General features: G+C 51.3%; 1 protein-coding gene and 1 long non-coding RNA gene across 2 annotated transcripts; one reads left to right on the forward strand and one right to left on the reverse strand.

Annotated features, from left to right (window-relative positions):
- Positions 1–4,392: 4,392 nt before the first annotated feature.
- Positions 4,393–10,027, forward strand: LOC123641374. The gene is made up of 3 exons (XR_006736282.1): positions 4,393–4,704; positions 7,722–7,821; positions 9,874–10,027. It is a non-coding gene; the product is annotated as an uncharacterized LOC123641374 (long non-coding RNA).
- A 391-nt stretch (positions 10,028–10,418) lies between these two features.
- On the reverse strand, positions 10,419–15,514 carry LOC123641371 (protein NYNRIN-like). The gene is made up of 2 exons (XM_045556036.1): positions 15,421–15,514; positions 10,419–14,441 (listed from the first exon to the last, which is right to left on the reverse strand). The coding sequence occupies exon 2, from the start codon at positions 13,951–13,953 to the stop codon at positions 12,670–12,672; it is 1,284 nt and encodes a 427-aa protein (XP_045411992.1). The 5' UTR covers positions 13,954–14,441; positions 15,421–15,514; the 3' UTR covers positions 10,419–12,669.
- Positions 15,515–18,713: the final 3,199 nt, after the last annotated feature.

Consider the following 18,713-nt stretch of genomic DNA (forward strand, 5'->3'; position numbering starts at 1 on the left):
TGGTGCAGGGTGAGGGGAACCACTGCCTGTGATCCTGCTGCCATCTGTTCAGCCCGGGGCCCCTGAGATGTAAGGCAGAAAATGGACGCTGGTCAAAGTAACCAGAACTGAGAATGGCATCTGGCACAAAGTCCTGCCAGGACGTTTCCTAGGGTAACAGCCACACCCCAAACAAAACCACCAGAGACGACAGGCTCCTTTGGCAACCGGGAGGAAACTGGGGAAGTTGTTTTTCTCCTGCGTCCATGAGTCCGTGAGATGGCATCTGCGGGCAGGGCGGGGCCCAGCATGCACCCCTCCCTGTGGTTCTCGGAAAACTGGTGACTCTGTCTCATCTGACCTTCAACACAGAAGTCAATGATGTGGCAAGCCCGGGCCTGTTCACTGGCCTGCTTAGCCCCACTCTTCTGCCAGCTTTGGATTCCTGCAGCTCACCCTGCCCCATCAGTCTGCCCCATCAGTCCTGTCCTGACATTTCCAGTGGTGGGTTGGGGTGGGACAACTTTGGCCTGAGAAAAAGGTGCAGAAAGAGGGAATTGCCTGTCAGAATGTTCTAGAAAGCTGGGAGGGGTGTATGAAACCAATCGAGTGACTCTTCCCTGTTGCCTCACAGTACCAGGCTGCAGAGCCAGCCTTTTAGTTATCTGACAAGGTGTATGAGAGGTGGGTAGGCCCTGCTGTAGGGCTGTTTCCGGGCCCAGCTGATGTCTTATCTTGCTTTTCTTTACCTCTGGTCCCAAAATCTCCCTCATTCACATGGATCATTCCCAAATTGCTCTCTTGACCCCGCAAACTGGAGCTGCCAGAAATGACTATCTGAGATTTTATTTTTCAAAAGAGTAGGGAGAACTAACAACACACAAAGCATAGGTTTCTATAAACCGTAGGTTTCCTGTCACAAAGGGAAATAAGGCTCCTTTGTGCTCTTGTGTCTGGAGCTGCCACCACCACCCTTGGTTTTCAAGGACAAAGGGCACAGTTTCAGAGGTCTTTACATAGAAGCTCTGCTGGCCTCCGAGTTCCACACAGCTGTTTTCCTTGGGAAAGGAATGTGTTTGAGGAGAGATGAGGGTAGAAAACCACACAGGGTGTCTCTGTCCTGCCTTAGGGGGCCCAGGCTGTGCCCACAGTACAGTGGAGGTATGTTGGGCCTAGTTCTGCCCTCGTCCTCTGCACATAAGGCTAAAAATACCTCCACTCTGACTGAGGGCGGCCAGTGTGTCAGCAGATTTCTCTAGCTCAAAACAAGCTGTTCCAGAAAACAGCAGTAAACAGAGGACCTTGGATCCTAGGGTGGGGTAAGGTGGTGAGGGGCCCGCCCTGCCTGGGCGGGTGGCCACAGCTTGCTCCTTCCCGGCAGCTTGCTCAGGGGCTGTGGGTTAGAGGGTAGAGAACAGGAAGGAGCTGCTTTGGCAACGTTCTGATTCCAGAGTCAGGGCCCTGTCTCCAAGCCCTTTCTCACGGCCATGTCCAGTCAAAGTCACTGGTCTCCCCGGTGACCAGCCTCCCCATCTTGTTCTGAAGCCAGCCCAGCCCCGTTGTTTCCAAACACACATGCACTCCGGCCCTGAAAAGGACCCAAGGGAGCCCCCGGAAGAGGGAGAGACTATGAAGGGTGAGAAAAGGTGGTGCTTTGGGTTTACAAAAGGCCAGGACAACGATGGTATTGCTGTCACCACATGAGAATATGCCAGAACTCCAGTCCACCGTCTGCATCTGCTTGGATCTGGTTCCAGAGCTGTGCCTCCTGGCCCACCTTGGGCTCCCCCTCCACGGAGGTCCTTGGCCCTTTCCCTCTGAGCCCTGAGGGCCCAGGGCGCAGAGTCTGTAAACTGCACAGTCACTGCGCTGGCAGGGAGCCTGCGTGCCCCCGCCTGCCATAGCCGGGGGGGGGGGGGGGCAGCCTGGGCCCCACCCCCAGCTCCCACCAGCCTCTTTCTGCCAGGCGGCTCCGGCTGCTCTGCCCCCACCTCTCCAGTGACCAAGGGACTGCAGACAAGCCCTTCACCTCTCCCAGCCTTGCTGTCCCCCTCCTGAGGCCCCTCCCGCCCTAACATTTCATACGTCTGACGAATATTGTCTCGCCTGGAACAGTCTTTACCCAGCAGCCACCTGTCCCGCCCAGCCCTCAGCACCTTCAGGCCTCTGCCCCAAGGTCACCTCTCTGGGAGCCCCCCTGACTGCAGCTCTAAAGTGCCCCCATATCTTGATCCTTTGAGGGAGGGGTTTCCTCTGTTTTGTCCTGATCTCTGTGTGGGGTCAGAGCCCCTGGCATGTGGTAGACATGAGTAAACGTTAGCGACTCCAGAGTTTGTTTTGAAAATGTCACTCTGACCACTGTAAGGCTTTCGGGAAATATTTGTGGACTGATGGAAGGAAGGAAGGGAGTTCCCAGGTCAGCTGTCAGCTGTGGCCTGAAATGGGATGACAGGCCCAGATCTGTGGGTGGGGGCAGGGGCAGCAGCTGCTCCGGGAGGGCTGGTCCAGGAGGACTGCGGATAACCGGGCAGGCGGGGGGGACCCCGGGAGTCAGAGGGCTTTGGTCCTGGTTTACAGAGCTGAGGTGAGGTGGAATGGGCTCCCAGGGGCTGGTCATCTCCCTCCTGCTGCTCATGAGCTGACTGTCCCTGCCCTGCCTGTCCCTTTCTCCTTCCCAGCTGCCTGGGCCCCTCGCAGCACCTCCCATCCCCTACGTGTACTGAGCCCTCCAGACATTTTTAACTATTTGACATAAGCATAACTTGGACCAGCCGGCCACTTAGGCCAAAAAGCAGGCAGCCAGAGGGGCAGGCGCTGTTCAGTGAGGATGGGGCTGCTCACACCTTTGACCCTCATCTCCCCTGGGATGTGAGGTCTGTGGGCCTGGGTCCCTGCTGCCCTTTCCTTACCACTACCAGGGCACATCCAATGGGGGCCTCCTCTGCCTAGGGCCCGGCCTCAGGCTTCGGGCCATGCCTTCCAGGAAAGGACTTTGGTGGTCAGTGCCCTACATCTGTATCTTCCAGGACTACTCCCTGTTCCCTGCCACTCTTGAGCAAGTGGCCTCCTGCCCCTTCTCCCAGGCCCTCTCGGCCCAGTCCTGCTGAACACGCACAGCTTCCCGAGGCTTGCCCCAGCTGCCCCACACCACGCCCTTCCTGCCTCCTCCTGCCAACTCCTTCCCGGCTCACTGCTGCCCCTGATGCTGTCACAGCACTCACCAGACCCGCCTATTCCCACCCCAGCCATGCTGAATGCCTGTGTCCTCACTCCTGGTCCGGGCCTGCCCGCAGAGGGAGAACCTGTGGAATTCGTGGCCTGGTCCCCAAAGCCTTGCCTCCTGGGGCTGCCCAATCCCTCCAGCAGCCCCTAGATCTCCTCTGCCCTCCTGTTGCTGATAAGGCAAGTCCCAGCTTCCCTCAACCCCACACTTTGGCCTGTGCCCACCTTTCCAGCCTTCTCCCTAAACCCACCAGGAATCCTGGTGCCAGCTCGTCTGGGCAGGGAGCTGGCTGCTTGGTGCTGACAATCTGCCATCTCTACCCCCAAGAAACCTCTTTTCTCCAGGGCCTGCCAGCAGCTCCCACCACCAGAGCCTCCCACTTCCACTTGGGTCCCTGCTGATGGGAATGTCCTCCAGCCTAGGCCTTGCTGGTCCCCACAGTGACTGCGTTGGAGCACCGGTTGTTTAGACTGTCCTTGAACTTCTGAAGGAGTCTTTTCTGCTCTGAACTCCCCTTGGTCTAACTGAGTGCCTTCCGTGAACAAGTCCATGCATGGCGCCAGGGCTTCTGCTGGGGAGTGGACACCCCCTGGAGGCTGCTGACCTTCATGTGGTAGGGAGGCCTGTGCTCTCACTGGCTGGGAGAGTGTCAGCAGTCACCACCTCCCCCACCAAAAAATGCTGAGGTTAAATGGGTAGGAGACACAGAAGTCCTAGGGGAGAGCTGTGACTATTGTTATTCTCTCTGTTGCAAATCATACTTATGTCAAATAGTTAAAAATGGCTGGAAGGCTCAGTATGCATGGGGAATGGAGGTGCTGAGAGGGCCCCAGGCAGCTGGGAAGGAAGAAGGGTGCCTTGGGCAGGGCAGGGGACAGCTCGTGGGCACAGGTGTAGCAGGAGGCAGATGACCAGTCCTGGGATATGCTCATCCCACCTTCTGGCTATTTTCTACTAGTTTTAAATATTTTTAGTAAGTTGTCATTTCACAGAAAAACGCAATTCCAAAGTAGAATTTGTTTCCAGGACATGGATCTTGATCTTTGGAAAACTCAAGTCTCATCAGCAAGCTGAGGAACTTCCAGGGAAACAAACCTGTATCTAGTGCTCTTGGAGGTCCAGAACCCCCATCATGGATCCCGTGGCAGGAGGAAGGTCAGGAGCCAGGGCGCCCACTCTGAGAGGGAGTGGCCACCTAGCGCCAGGCCCCAGGCCCCCAGATTCTGTCCCAGGGCTGTGCCATAGTTCCTGGTTGCTTGGTTGGATGAACCTGGTGGCGGTGCCTGCTCTGGGCCTCGGCAGCTGAGCAGGAGGAAAGGGTGGGCTCAGCTGCCCCCTGCTGGCCACATCAGGACCTGCAACCTGCGGGCAGTGACGGTAGCCACACCCCAGCCCACACTGCAGGCTCAATGGAGACTAGAAGGCCGTCCGGACTTGCTGCTTAAAACTGATGTCCTCAGACCCAAGCCTGGACCTGCCACCCCTGTTCTGGGAGAAGTTTGGTAATCTACCTGCGTCATTTGAAATGTGAGGTGGATTTAGACAGGGAGAAAGTGCCAGGTGGCTCTAAAGTGCCAGGTAGTCCTCCGGGTCAGGCAGAAAGATGAACAGCAACAATCTGTACTGAGGTCTGCACTTCCCTTGGGTCAGGGCTGTCAGTGTCTGTTAGGCTTGAGGTCACGCCTGGCTCTGCTTGGCTGTCCCTGCCCTGCCCATGCCCTCTCATTTTGCTCCATCTATCCTACTAAGCCTGTAAGACCCCTCCTCCAGGAAGCCTTCTTTGATCACCGATCCTCCTCCCCATCTGTTGTCTGTTCCTCTTTGTCTTGTGTTGGGTGTGGCCAGCTCATCTGTCAGGAGCATCATGTGTGTCCAAAGTGGTTCCTTTTCCTGGTCATTTGTGTTCCCATTCCCAGTGTCCCCTGAAAAGCTGACTGGACTCTGAATTGACACTCCTGGGCAACTCAATTGCTAATCCTGCAACCCTGTGTGCAGGGAGCAACTGAACTCCTGCTCACTGACAAGGGAAAGGCACCAACACACTCACCCTGGCCCTCTCCTTCCCAGCTTTACCTGTGTTCCTTGAGCCTTTGTCTTCTTAGACGGAGTGTGGCAGCTTCCTGTGGTGCCCCACTGTAGCTTCACAGACTCAGCAAGGCTTCCGGCCTCCTGGGGTGTCTTGATGTGCTGCCACACACCTGGGTGGTGGCAACACAAAGCCTCACTGGTGGGTCTGAGCTGGCCTCTTGCTGGGCTGCAGCTGTGGCAGGAGCCTCCTGTGCCCAGCTAGCCCAGCGCTGGGCTGGCCTGCAGGAGTGCCCCAGATGCTGCCATAAGTGATGGAGAGTGACTCAGAAATGCCCCAGCGATTGTGTATTGACTCTTCCGGTCACCTTTGCTACCCAAGTTTGGAAGAGTTAAAGAGTGTTTGGGGGCTGCGAAGGCCTTGTCCCACTGTGCTGACCCCAAGGGCAGCCTGGGCAGGGCCTCCTCTGGTCTGGGGGCCTCTGGGTCCAGGTGCTAGCTGAGCCAGGCAGGACTTGCTCTGCAACCCAAGTGTAGCTGGTGCTTGAAAATAACAGCCTTTGCTGTAATAAAAAGCCCCAAAGACCAAGACAATAAACCTTAGGGGGTGGTATTATGGGTTGAATTGTGTCTCCTCTGCAAAAAAGATATATTGACGTCCTAACCCTCACTACCTCAGAATGTGACCTTATTTGGGAATAGGGTTATTGCAGGTGTCATTAGTTAAGATGAGGTCATAGTGGAGTAGCGCAGGCCCCTAATCTAATCTGACTGGTGTCCTTATAAGAAAACAGCCATTCGAAGACAGAGACATGCAAGGAAAACACCATGTGACCACAAAGGCAGAGACTGGGCTGTGCAGCTGCAAGCCAAGGAACGCCACCGATTGCCAGCAAGGCGCCAGGAGCTAGGAACAGGCGTGGAGGAGCCCCCTACAGGTTGCAGAGGGAGCATGGCCCTGCTGACACCTCGATCTCAAAGTTTTAGCCTCCAGAACTTTGAGACAACAAATTTCCATTGCTTTAAGCCAGAGTTTGTGGTAGTTCGTGACGGCAGCCTTAGGACACTGAAAACCCAAAATAAGCGACTGAGGCAAAGCTCTCAGTCAATGGAGGCTAATAAAGCCAAAGTTTGAGGACACACCCAGGGAAAACACACACCACAGACAAATCTATGACTGTTTTTTCCAAAGCGGGGTTTGGGAACTCAGGTTTTAAAGGGGGTAGGGCATACAGAAAGACAAAAAGGAGGTGGGAGTGGTCAGTCAAACAAATGGTTAAACTCTTGTGAGGCCCAGGAAATCTGTATTTTATGTTAGATGGTACATGTTTGAAGAGAAAAAGGGAGGGAAGGAAGCATCAGTTATGTAGCTGTCCCTGGATAGGTGGAAGAATGATTGATCTTGTGTCTGTCTGTTCTGTACCTGGGAAGATAAAGGAGTCAACGTTATTAGTGTGGAATCTAACAGATTTTAGTTTTAAGAGCCAGACTTGGCCTTGCAGACCCAACATTACAATTTGTGTGTCTGTGTTTATGGGAGACCAGCAAGGACTTTCCTTATGAACTAATGTGGGGGCAGCCCTCATAGATGCCGAGGCCTTTTGCTTTCCTGTGGTGCTCTGGCCATGCGTGATGTTAGGAACAGCTATTCCTTTGGAAGTGGGTGTCGCATGACTCAGCCCCCAGGCTTGTTATTTTTCTTTACAAAACTAAGACAGGAACAAAATGATCTCTGGATTGCAGGGGGTCTTAAGGATAAGTGAATGAATGAGCCTGACATAATCACTCACAGGTGCAGCTGCTTGTACTTCTGTCACCCACAACCCCAGGAAGCAAGGGTGACTGCCCCATGGTACAGATGAAGAGCTCAGGGCTCAGAGAGCTGACTTCTGGCCCCAAGGTGGCACGGCCATGTCCCTGGCCTCTGAAAGTCCAGGCTCCTGCATCTCATTTGCAGATGTGCATGGAACATCGCACCCTTGGGCGTGGGAACAAATCATTACTCCTGAGCACTTACTGCCAGCCAGGCTTGGCAGGTGTCATATCATATCCCCCCATCACAAGAAGTAGGCATGTTTACCATCCCATTTTAGAGATGAGGCAAAGAAGGCCCAGGAAGGTGAAAACTTGCCCAAGGCCACACAGCAGGAGGGAGGAAGTTAAGCAATCAATAAGGTCTTGGCCCTGCAGAATGGTCTATTCCAGGGAGGACAGCTGTCCAGCCAGGTAGGCCAGGGAGGGGAAGGGACCTCGGGCTGGAGGTGTGTTGGGAAGCCAAGGCGAGGAGGGGGTTGAGGAACCCTAGATTTTCAAAAGGGAGAGGAACGTGCTCCAACAAAGGCCCTGAGGCAGGAGGTTGCAGGGTGTGTTCTAGAAACAAGTAGAGCTAGGGTGTCTGGTGGGCAGAGGCCAATCCAGCACTTGTGGGGCCTGAAACCTATCTTTAGGGGCCCTCTTTAAGAAAAAATAATTTTTAAAACCCTATATTTTGCAGATTTTACAAAACCACTGAATACATTGTTGGGCTCTCCCAAGGCTTTGGAAGGGGGTCCTGGCAAGGAGAGGGGCTGAAGCTTGACCTTCATTTGTTCCACGTGAGTCAGCCTCCTGGCGGGTCGGGGGTGGGGGTGGGGGGCTGGAGTTGACCCTGCTGCTAGCACCTGCCCTCGCCTTCCAGCCGGTTGTTTCTGACCACGGTGGCCTCACAGGGACAAGCAAACCGGGGCCCTGAATGTGGGGTGCCACGGGGAGGCAGTGAGAAAACACCCCATAATGTGGGCAGCGTGCAAGTGTGGAAGAAGGGGGCAGAGGACATCACAGACCAGGAGGTCGCCTGCGAGGGGACCTGGAGGAGGAGACCAGCCACACACGGCTGGGCTCCCCACCGGGATCTGGCTCCCCCAGTCCCCTGTTTGGCCATCTCGAGGGTGCCTGGAATTGGGATCCTAGGCTCCAGGCCCTCAGAGTCCTGGGAGGCCTTCCCTGAGCACCTGGCCTCTCCCAACTCCATCTGCCAGGTCTCCCTTCAGGGCACATGGGCAGCTTCCAGGGGCCACTTTGCCTGGAGCACACGGTGAGCACACGGACTGAGTGGTGAAGGCTGAACTGGGCTCGGGAGAACTGGGGGGTGGGGGCACAGTGCCTTCACTTTATGCGCCCTGTTGGATGGGTGCAGAGAGCACCAGGCCCTTCTGTGGGGACCTGCTGATGACTGACATGGTGTGCCCACGTGTGGTGGGGAGACACGTACCGAACTTAGGCCCTGAAACAACTAGACAGCTAGAAGTGGAAACTGGGCAGCGGTCCTGGGGGCTGCCCCCCAGCAGGGTGAGCTGCAGAAGGGGCCAGCCTGCAGCAGAAGCTCCTCCATGGCTGCGAAGGATCCTCGAGTCAGCCTCGGAGCCTGAGCCTTTGCAGAGACAGGCACCTGGCCAGGGAGCAGGAGTCCTGGTCAGAGACATGGAGCGACCAAGGAGGACAGCAGGCAGGAGGACAGTGTCCCAGCGTTGCTGGCCTGGAGCCCCACGCAGGGAGGGCAGAGGCAGAAGGGGTGGCATGCCAGGTAGGACGGCCCCCAAAATGTCTACATCCTAACCCCGGAGTCTGGGAACATCTCACGGGCATGAAGGCTGCTCATCAACTGCCCTTTCACAGGGAGACCGTCCTGGTTGTCCCAGTGTAACCATGAAGGTCCCTCAACGGGAAGAGGGCACAGAAGAGAGTCAGAGATGTGACAATGGGAGGTTACCTGAGGACTCCATGGCCCTCTCTTGCTTTGAAGTGAGCCAAGGAATGTGGAGGCCTCCAGCAGCTAGAAGAGGCAAGGGACCGGCTCTCCCCTCGGGCCTCGGGCAGGAATGCCGCCCACGGACACCTTGATTCTGGCCCATTGAGACCTGTGTCAGACTTTTGACCTGCAGAACTGTGAGGCAACGAATGTATGTTGTTCTAACCACTAAGGCCATGGTCATGTGTCACAGCAGTGCCAGGGAACTGACACAGGAGGGCGGGGGTGGTGGTGCTGTCTGTGCTGCTGGCAGGCCCTGGCCACTCATGTGGCCCCTGGGCTCCCGCCTGCCTGTCCAGACACAGTACTTTGAGATGAGGAAAACAGCCAACACCTGGGAGGGCCTAGTCTACACCAGACACTGAAGCTGCCCAACAACTACTCGGTGGCCCCTGTCATTACTCCCTTCTGAAAGGTCAAGAAACAGACGCACAAGTCAGTGCCTTGTGTAAGTGCCTATGGCCACGCCATCATGCTGCCCTGGCCAGGCAGAGGACCACAGGGGGGACAAGGTACCCCTCATTGTCATGGACACCTGAGGAGGCAGGCCCTGGTCCCAGGACCATGATGCCACAGGGACACGTGGCTTGATCTTTCCATCTCTGGAAACACTCACAGTGTGAACCCCAAGCCCCAGGCGGTGCTCATGCTGCAGGGCCAAAGCCCGGTGTGTCACTGCTGCTGCTCTTTGGCTTCCTGGGGCCCAGTACGCCAGGGCAGGTCTGGTGCTGTCCGTTCCCTCCAAGCTGGGTGCTGACAACAGGACCTGTGGGAAACAAACTGCCTCCCGCCAGGCCTGGGGCACAAGGTGCCCTGAGGGAGGGCGTGAGAATCTGAGTTACCTGCTTGGTTCCCACAGGAACCCCAGAGCCCTCCTGGACCACCGAGCCTGGGAGTCCCAGACAAACCACCAGATTAGAAGCTTCCGCCAGTCTCCACCAGCTCCCAGCCTGGCCGGCCCTGAGGGCTGTAACCCAATGCATGTTTAATAAAAACTCCTGGGCTGTCATCAACACATACTTCATTATTTCATATCATAAACCACCCCAGTTTGCTAGCAACTGATTTATTAGGAAGTCACATGATACAAAAGAATGAGAACATTCAAAGGGCATTTAGTAAAATACTGCTTTGTCCCAAAGGGCAGGCAGAAAGGTTAAGGCACAATGGATGCTTACAAAATAAGAGAAAGAGGCTGAGAAGGAAAAACACTTAACTGGCCTGTGCAGACACAGCCCACACACCCTGGCCCGCCCGTCAGATAAGGATTCACCTGGAGTCGCAGCAGCCACAGGGACCGATACGGCCAGACAGTCGGAGCCGAGCAGAAGGGCTGGGCAGCCCAGTGAGGTCAGCGGCTCCAGGATGTTGTAGGGTGAGAGCGCACAAATCAGACACAAAGGATCAAAAGTCTAATTGGAGTCTTTATTAGCCGGCCGGCGACCACCTCTGCTCGGAGAGAGTGGCCCCGATCTGCAATTGTACAGGACTTTTATGCCCCTCCGGAGAAGGGCTACGTGCCTGCACACATGTACGAGTAAAACAAAGAGAACAAAGACAGGACAATCATTAATAGTTCAAGGTTTCACTAACCAGGGGCCTAGTGATTTTACAGACTTCTTAGCGACATAAGCAGATTATAATCATTAACGTACAGATCATCTATTCTATTTAATCAAGCATACCTATGTTAAACCCCCGAGGACTATTTACCTTTCTCCTTCATCAACTAGAACAGCAAGCTTAGTACAGAAGCAGATAGCATCAGTTAGAATCTCCTAACATTCTTTAACAATTTAACCCTATGTAGTCAATTTTGAGGAAAGATTTTTTTTCTAAGACCATCACATTCCCCACTGGTTTTCTTGGAAATATCAAATCCTTGATAGTTATCATAGGTCATCATCGCAAATATGGTGGTAGTGAGTACGCAACACCATCAGTTTTACCCCTTGTATGTGCCTTTGAACATAATTTGTTAAACATTTAAGTATGCATGGACCGATCAGTATTATTAATAAAAGTAACAGTAATGGCCCGGCTATGGCTGACAACAAGGTAGTGAGCCATGGGGACCAGGTGAACAAGTTTTGATACCAGTTATGTCCAGCATTAATTTGTTCTTCTCTTTCCCGAATTCTATTTCTTACCTGGGAAAGACTATTCTGAATAATTCCAGAATGGTTGGCGTAAAAGCAGCAAGTTTCTCCTAGGGCTACACATAATCCACCCTGTTTCAGGAATAATAAATCTAACCCTCTTCTGTTTTGCAAGACTACTTCGGCCAGTGAATCAACTGATTGTTCTAAATAACTAATGGATTTTTCCAAGTCACTTAAATCTAAATCTACCTGGTGACTCAGAATTTTAAAATTTTGATTTTCAGTTATTAAGGCCGCAGTACTTACAGCAGCCGAGCCTGCAATGCCTAGTCCAATTAATAACGGTACCAAAACTGGAATGGCTCGTTTTAGCCGCCAAGGGATAGAAGCTTGAAGATGTTCTCGTCCGCCTTCTCCTGAATAAAAGTAGACTTGAGGCACGATATGAGATAGAACACACAAATCCTGCTTTTGCATAATTACCGCGGGTCTGACACAAGGGGTGATACCTGTAGTACATGCAAACCACGTGCCATTTGGGGCCACCAAGAGTGTTTTAGGTTCGGGATCTGTCAAATTATTTAGTTGAATGGTAATGTTACATGACGCCATATAGGGAGATTGGGATATGGGGAACCCCACAGGGTAAATACAAGTCCCTTGTCCCTGTAGGTCTTCTAAAGTCAGCTTGGGCTTTTGACCCCATTTGCATAAATGTTGCTTATATATTTCTTCAGCAGTCAAGTTTCTTATATTATTTTCATTTTGACCTAGGGGTCGGATGGCTCCAATCCCTACATAATAAGGAGGTTCTGGATTAAGGCAGAGCCAACAATCTCGAGTTATATTAGGCTTTGTTTGGTTAACAAACTTATACACTGAATTTAACAAATTTAACACAGGCTTTCGGCGTGGCTCTGACATCAAGCTCTTTTCTGGTGTTGTAGGCTCTAGGATGGCTTGTGTCGGTAATTCAGGTCCTAAATAAATCTCACGGTTTGGGCCTATAGGATTAAATTGACGAACGGGGGTAAATCTCTGAATAGTGAATGAAACTTCTGGCCCCTTCTTTCCCCCTCCTCCGTACAGGTGAAATTCCCAGGTCTTCCCTGTGGCCCAAGTCTGATCCTGGCCCCGTTTAATACTTATAGTTACGGGGTTACAGGTATTTGAAGAGACACACCTAGGAGCCTTTTTTGTTAATATAATATCAGAGTCACTGTTTATCCAACTAGCTATAGTCTCACAGCCCCACTCTATACAGTATTGTCCATCTGCATGACAATGCGAGGGGCCTGTGGTGGGGCAACCATAATATCTAATACGTTGCATGTTTTTTTCTATGTTAATATTGCCACATCCGTAGGCTCCGAACCTCCCTTCAGGTAATAACCCCATCACAGGCTCAGTGTTACCTAAAAGTTGACATAAATCAAAATATAGCAAGGGAGAAAAGACTGTAACATTCTGAGTTATCACTGTCCCATCGACTGTGCGCGTGAGCACCCAAGTGTAATTTAAAGGCTGGTGGGGGCTCGTCGCCACCACCCCCATCAAGATGTTCCAGAGGAATGTCTTAAAAGTCTTATCTTTAGTGGATCTTCGGTGGGCCGAGCCGTCCATCGTTCTTCTTGGACTGGAGTCGCTTTCTTGATTTGGGTATGGTGAATCCAGTGGCGTTTTCCTGCCACCTTTACAGCCGTAGGGGTGGTGAGAATCACCGGTAAAGGTCCAGTCCACCTTGGTTCTAAAGTAGCGGGCTGGAGTTTCTTTATCCAAACAAGGTCACCGGGCTGTACCTGGAGAGAAACTTTATCAGAAGGAGAATTAGCAAGACTAGAGTGTGCAGCCCTGACTAAGTTGTGGATCTTCCGGGTGCTCAGCTGTAAGGCTTGCAGGGATTTAAGAAGAGCGTGGTCACTTAATTCAGCTAGTTTCTCTTCTCCCACTTTAGGAACCAGTGGAGGTGGACGGCCAAACATTATCTCATATGGTGTTATACCTCTGACATATGGAGTACACCTGGTTCTTAATAGTGCAAAAGGAAGGAGGCTCACCCAGTCTTCGCCCGTCTCCGCTCTTAACTTACATAATATTTCCTTCAATGTTCTATTCATCCTTTCTACCTGACCTGAACTTTGCGGTCTATAAATACAATGTAACTTCCATTTAATTTGTAATACCTGAGCTAATAATTGAGTAGTTTTGGCAATGAATGCCGGGCCATTGTCGGACCCCAGGGCTAAAGGAAGGCCGAATCTAGGTACAATTTCCATTACTAACTTCTTTACTACTACCTGTGCTGTTTCTGATTTCGTGGGAAATGCTTCTACCCATCCTGAGAAAGTGTCCACGAATACCAACAGGTAGCGGTATCCATACTTGCCTGGCTTGATTTCCGTGAAATCAGTTTCCCATTGCTCCCCAGGGGCTCGTCCTCGCAACCGGACTCCGGGGAGGGGGTTCAATCTTTTACCTGGATTAACTTGCGCACATGTCAGGCATCCGGCCGTAATCTGTTGGGTCATCTGATGCAAATTAGGTATATAATAGTCTCGTTGAAGCAGTTCTGCCACCTTCGTGCTTCCTAGGTGCGTGCTTTGATGTATTTGTTCAATTAACCGGCGACCCAGGTGCTGTGGGACTAAGGTTCTGCCACTTGGAAGGATTTTCCAACCTCCCGGATCGGTGGTTGCTCCTAGAGTCCTTCCCAATTCCAATTCTCCCTCTGAATAAACCGGCGAGGGCGGCAAGAGTCGCTCAGGCAGAACAGGCAAAATATGGAGAGGCCCCACTGGTTTTCGGGCAGCTTCCTTAGCAGTGACATCAGCAAACATGTTTCCCTTCGCTGTAGGGGTACTCTCATTCTGATGCCCCCGACAATGAATAATGGCCACTTTCTTCGGCAGCCATATAGCCTCTAAAAGAGCTAAAATCTCAGATTTATTCTTTATTTCTTTTCCACTTGAAGTTAAAAGGCCCCGTTCTTGGTAGAGTGCCCCATGAACATGTGCAGTAGCAAAAGCATACCTGCTGTCCGTATAAATATTAACAACTTTGTCTTTTCCCCACCTGAGGGCTTGAGTTAAGGCAACAAGTTCGGCCTTTTGAGCTGACGTCCCTGGGTTGAGGGCTTGTGCCCATATAACCCGGTCCTTAGTAACTACTGCCGCCCCTGCATACCTTATTCCTTCATCCACATAGCTGCTTCCATCCGTAAATAACTCTTCCTCAGAGTCCGGCCAAGGCTGGTCTGTAAGGTCAGGCCGCAGGCTTGTCAAGGATTCCAGTATCTCACAACAATCGTGCAAAGGTTCTGATGGCTCTGTGTCCGGAAGTAGGGTAGCAGGGTTAAGGGAAGCAGTTTTCAAAAACCTAATTCTAGGCGGATCCAATAGCAACACTTGATATTGTGTTATTCTAGCATTTGACAGCCACTTATCAGGAGGGCTTTTTAGCAAGGTTTCTATTGAATGCGGGGCAATTACACATAAATCCTGCCCCAAAGTCAGCTTCAGGGCCTCCTTCACCAAGGCAGCAGTTGCCGCAATGGCACGCACACACCCTGGCCATCCTGAGGCTACTGGGTCCAACCTTTTTGATAAATAGGCTACCGGCCTATTCCAAGGTCCTAACTCCTGTGTCAACACCCCCTTCGCTATTCCTCGTGCTTCAGCCACATATAACTTAAAAGGCTTAGTCACGTCAGGCAGGGTCAGTGCTGGGGCATTCACAAGTGCCCGCTTTAGACTTTCAAAAGCTTCTGTTTCAGTTTCAGTCCATACTAGGGTTTCTCCTTTTCCCCCAGTACTTGCATATAATGGTTTTGCTATTTCAGCAAACTTAGGAATCCAAAGTCTACAATATCCTACTGCACCCAGGAACTCCCTCACTTGTTTCTTTGTTTGAGGTTGTGGAATTCTCAAAATCGCTTGAACTCTGTCTGTGGAGAGAGTTCTTTTTCCTCCCTTTAGTTCATAACCCAAATATGTGGCTACTGGAGTACACAATTGAGCTTTCCGGGCAGAGACTCTATACCCTAACTGGGCCAATTCAAGCAATAAATCTTCAGTTGCCTTTTTGCATGTTGCCTGGTCTTGTGCAGCCAAAAGGAGATCATCCACATATTGCAGCAGAGTCACCTGGGGATGGTTCTGTCGAAACTGAACCAAATCTTGACTCAATGCCTCATCAAACAGAGTGGGGGAATTCTTAAACCCCTGTGGCAATCGAGTCCAAGTCAACTGTCCCGAGTATTCTCCCTCTGGGTCAATCCATTCAAAAGCAAAAATGGGCTGACTTACCGCCGCCAATGGAAGTGAAAAGAAGGCATCTTTCAGGTCCAGCACCGTGTAGACTTGATGGTTTGGAGGCAGCATACTTAAAAGAGTATATGGATTAGGCACCGTTGGGTGGATAGTCTCAGTTCTTTTATTTACCTCCCTCAGGTCCTGTACCGGTCGATAATCATTCGTCCCCGGCTTCAGGACTGGGAGCAAAGGAGTATTCCAAGCCGACTGACAAGGCACCAGAATTCCTGCCTGTCTAAGTCTTGCTATGTGAATGGCAATTCCTTTTCTTGCCTTTAAGCTAATAGGATACTGCCGTACGCGTATCGGTGTGGCGGTACTAGTCAATTGCACAATAATGGGGGAGCGGTGGGAAGCTAGTCCGGGTGGATTAGTTTCTGCCCAGACACCAGGTATTTTACATTGTAACTCCTGTAGGTATCTATTCAATTTAACCTCTTCAGAAATTTCTTCAGTTAGCAAATATTCTTCTGATAAGGGGCACGTGAGGAGCATAGCAGAAGGGCTTTGATCGAACGAGAGTTCGGTCACGTCTCCCTGGAAGGTTATAGTGGCCTTTAATTTGTGTAACAGATCTCTGCCTAGAAGTGGATATGGGCATTCAGGAATGACCAAGAAAGAGTGAGTAATTGTTCCTTTTCCCAAGTTAGTTATTCGAGTCCTAGTCCATGGATAGGATTTAGTTTTTCCTGTAGCCCCTTGTATGGAGGTTTTTACCTCCGATATGGGTCCTATTGCTTTCTGCAAAACAGAATGTGTAGCTCCAGTATCTACCAAGAAATTCACCGGAGTGCCCCCTACATTTAACGTGACCCTGGGCTCTCGGGGGCTCATGAAAATCGAGCCCGGGCCCCGTCACTCAGTCTCTTCTGCCAGAACTAAAGCCGGTTGGTCCCCTTTCTTTTGCTGGAGGAGCGGACAGTCCTTCTTCCAATGTCCGTATTCTTTACAATAGGCACATTGGTTTGGTCCTACATCACTGCGACCTTTCTTGGGATGTCTTCCTTTCTTAGTCTTATTCATGTCCGCACACAGATTCTGAGAATTCCCCATAGCAGCTACTAAGATCTTAGCCATTTTCTTTGATTGCACAACCTCTGATCCTTCTCGGTTGTTGTAAATCTTCTGGGCAATTTCCACTAACTCAGACAGCAGTTTCCCCTCAAACCCTTCTAATCTTTGTAACTTTCTTCTAATATCAGGGGCCGACTGCGTAGCAAAGGCAATATTAATAGCCCGCCTATTTTCGGGTGCCTCAGGATCAATTGGGGTATAAAGGCGATAAGCCTCAAAGAGGCGCTCTAAAAATGCCGCCGGGGCCTCATTTTGTCCCTGAACTGTCTCACTCACCTTAGACAAATTAGTCGGCTTCTTGGCGGCAGCCCGTATACCCCGGAGCAGAGTCTGGCGATACTGATCGAGAGCCCCCTTACCTTCATCATCATTCGGATCCCAATTAGGGCGCAGGGAAGGGAAAACGCGTTCAATCCGGACAGGATCAGTTGTCGGCTGCCCGTCCGGACCCGGAATTGTCTTAGTAGCCTCTCTTCGGATTCTTTCTCGCTCCTCGGAGGTAAAGAGCACCTGTAAGAGCTGTTGGCAATCATCCCAGGTGGGCTGATGAGTGAAAAAGATAGTTTCCAGCAGAGATATCAATCCCTGGGGTTTCTCAGAAAAAGAAGGGTTTTGATTTTTCCAATTATACAGGTCACTGGTGGAAAAAGGGACATATATCATAAAAGGAGGATGGTCAATCCCTGGGTTCATAGGTGCTTGTCGTAGCGGAAGGATAGGGACCTCAGGTATGTGACCACCAGGTGGTGGTTGATATTGGGAACCACTACGAGTATGTGAGGGACTTGCTAGATCAGGTGGGCTCTGGACTCCGATCTCCGATTGCCCCGATTCCCGGGAGTGGGTTGTAACGTAAGGAGGGGGTCCTTCCAAAAGGGGATCTTCCCCTTGTCCCGGCAGTACCGGATATAACTTACGGCCTGCTTGTCCCTCTCCCGGCCCTCCTGCAACCTTTGACACCATGACTGCTTTCGGCGGAGAATCCGCCTTTTTGCAACGACGCAACCACCGAGGATTATCTGCCAAGATATCATTCCAAATTTGAATATAGGGAATTTGATCAGGATGTCCCGGGTTCCCATAAACCACCGTCTGCACCCGGGCAGCTAAAGATCTTTGATAGCTACCCTCCGGTGGCCACCCAACCCCAAAAGCCGGCCATTCTTGTTCACAGAACTTCTGTAAGTCAAAAGAATTTACAGTGAAACCATATGGCCGTGCTCTCTGTTGGAAGTCTGTAAAATTCTTTATAAAACGCTCAAGGGGAGAGTAATTAGTGCAACCAGTCGATCTCGAGGCGGCCTGTCCCATCTTTTTCAATCTGTTCCAAAGAGAAACACAAGATTATTTATATAAAACTTAAGACCAAATTATTATTATTACAGAATCTCGTTTAAAATAACAAACACATAACAATAAACACATAACAGACAAGACGTGAAACACAGAACCAAACAAGAGACCTAGCTCTCAAGCGACGTCTCGCCTTCAGAGCTTCAAACCAGGGGAGTCAGCTGCGTCCAGCCTCCCTCAGGCAATCAAAGAGGGCCCACAAAACGAAACAGAACAACTCACCGGTGCAAACAAACAGAAGACTCCTGAATTTTCACAAAATTTTAGGGTGGTTGAGCCTTCCCGGGGCTGGGTACTAGTTCCCAGGAGCTCCCCCCGGCGAAGGGCTCAGCCTGCGCTTCCGCACCCTGGCTCCCACAAATCTCGCTGGGGCCTCCAAATGTTGTAGGGTGAGAGCGCACAAATCAGACACAAAGGATCAAAAGTCTAATTGGAGTCTTTATTAGCCGGCCGGCGACCACCTCTGCTCGGAGAGAGTGGCCCCGATCTGCAATTGTACAGGACTTTTATGCCCCTCCGGAGAAGGGCTACGTGCCTGCACACATGTACGAGTAAAACAAAGAGAACAAAGACAGGACAATCATTAATAGTTCAAGGTTTCACTAACCAGGGGCCTAGTGATTTTACAGACTTCTTAGCGACATAAGCAGATTATAATCATTAACGTACAGATCATCTATTCTATTTAATCAAGCATACCTATGTTAAACCCCCGAGGACTATTTACCTTTCTCCTTCATCAACTAGAACAGCAAGCTTAGTACAGAAGCAGATAGCATCAGTTAGAATCTCCTAACATTCTTTAACAATTTAACCCTATGTAGTCAATTTTGAGGAAAGATTTTTTTTCTAAGACCATC

The sequence above is a fragment of the Lemur catta genome, chromosome 7, assembly GCF_020740605.2.
Source record: "Lemur catta isolate mLemCat1 chromosome 7, mLemCat1.pri, whole genome shotgun sequence".
Classification (NCBI taxonomy): Eukaryota; Metazoa; Chordata; class Mammalia; order Primates; family Lemuridae; genus Lemur; species Lemur catta.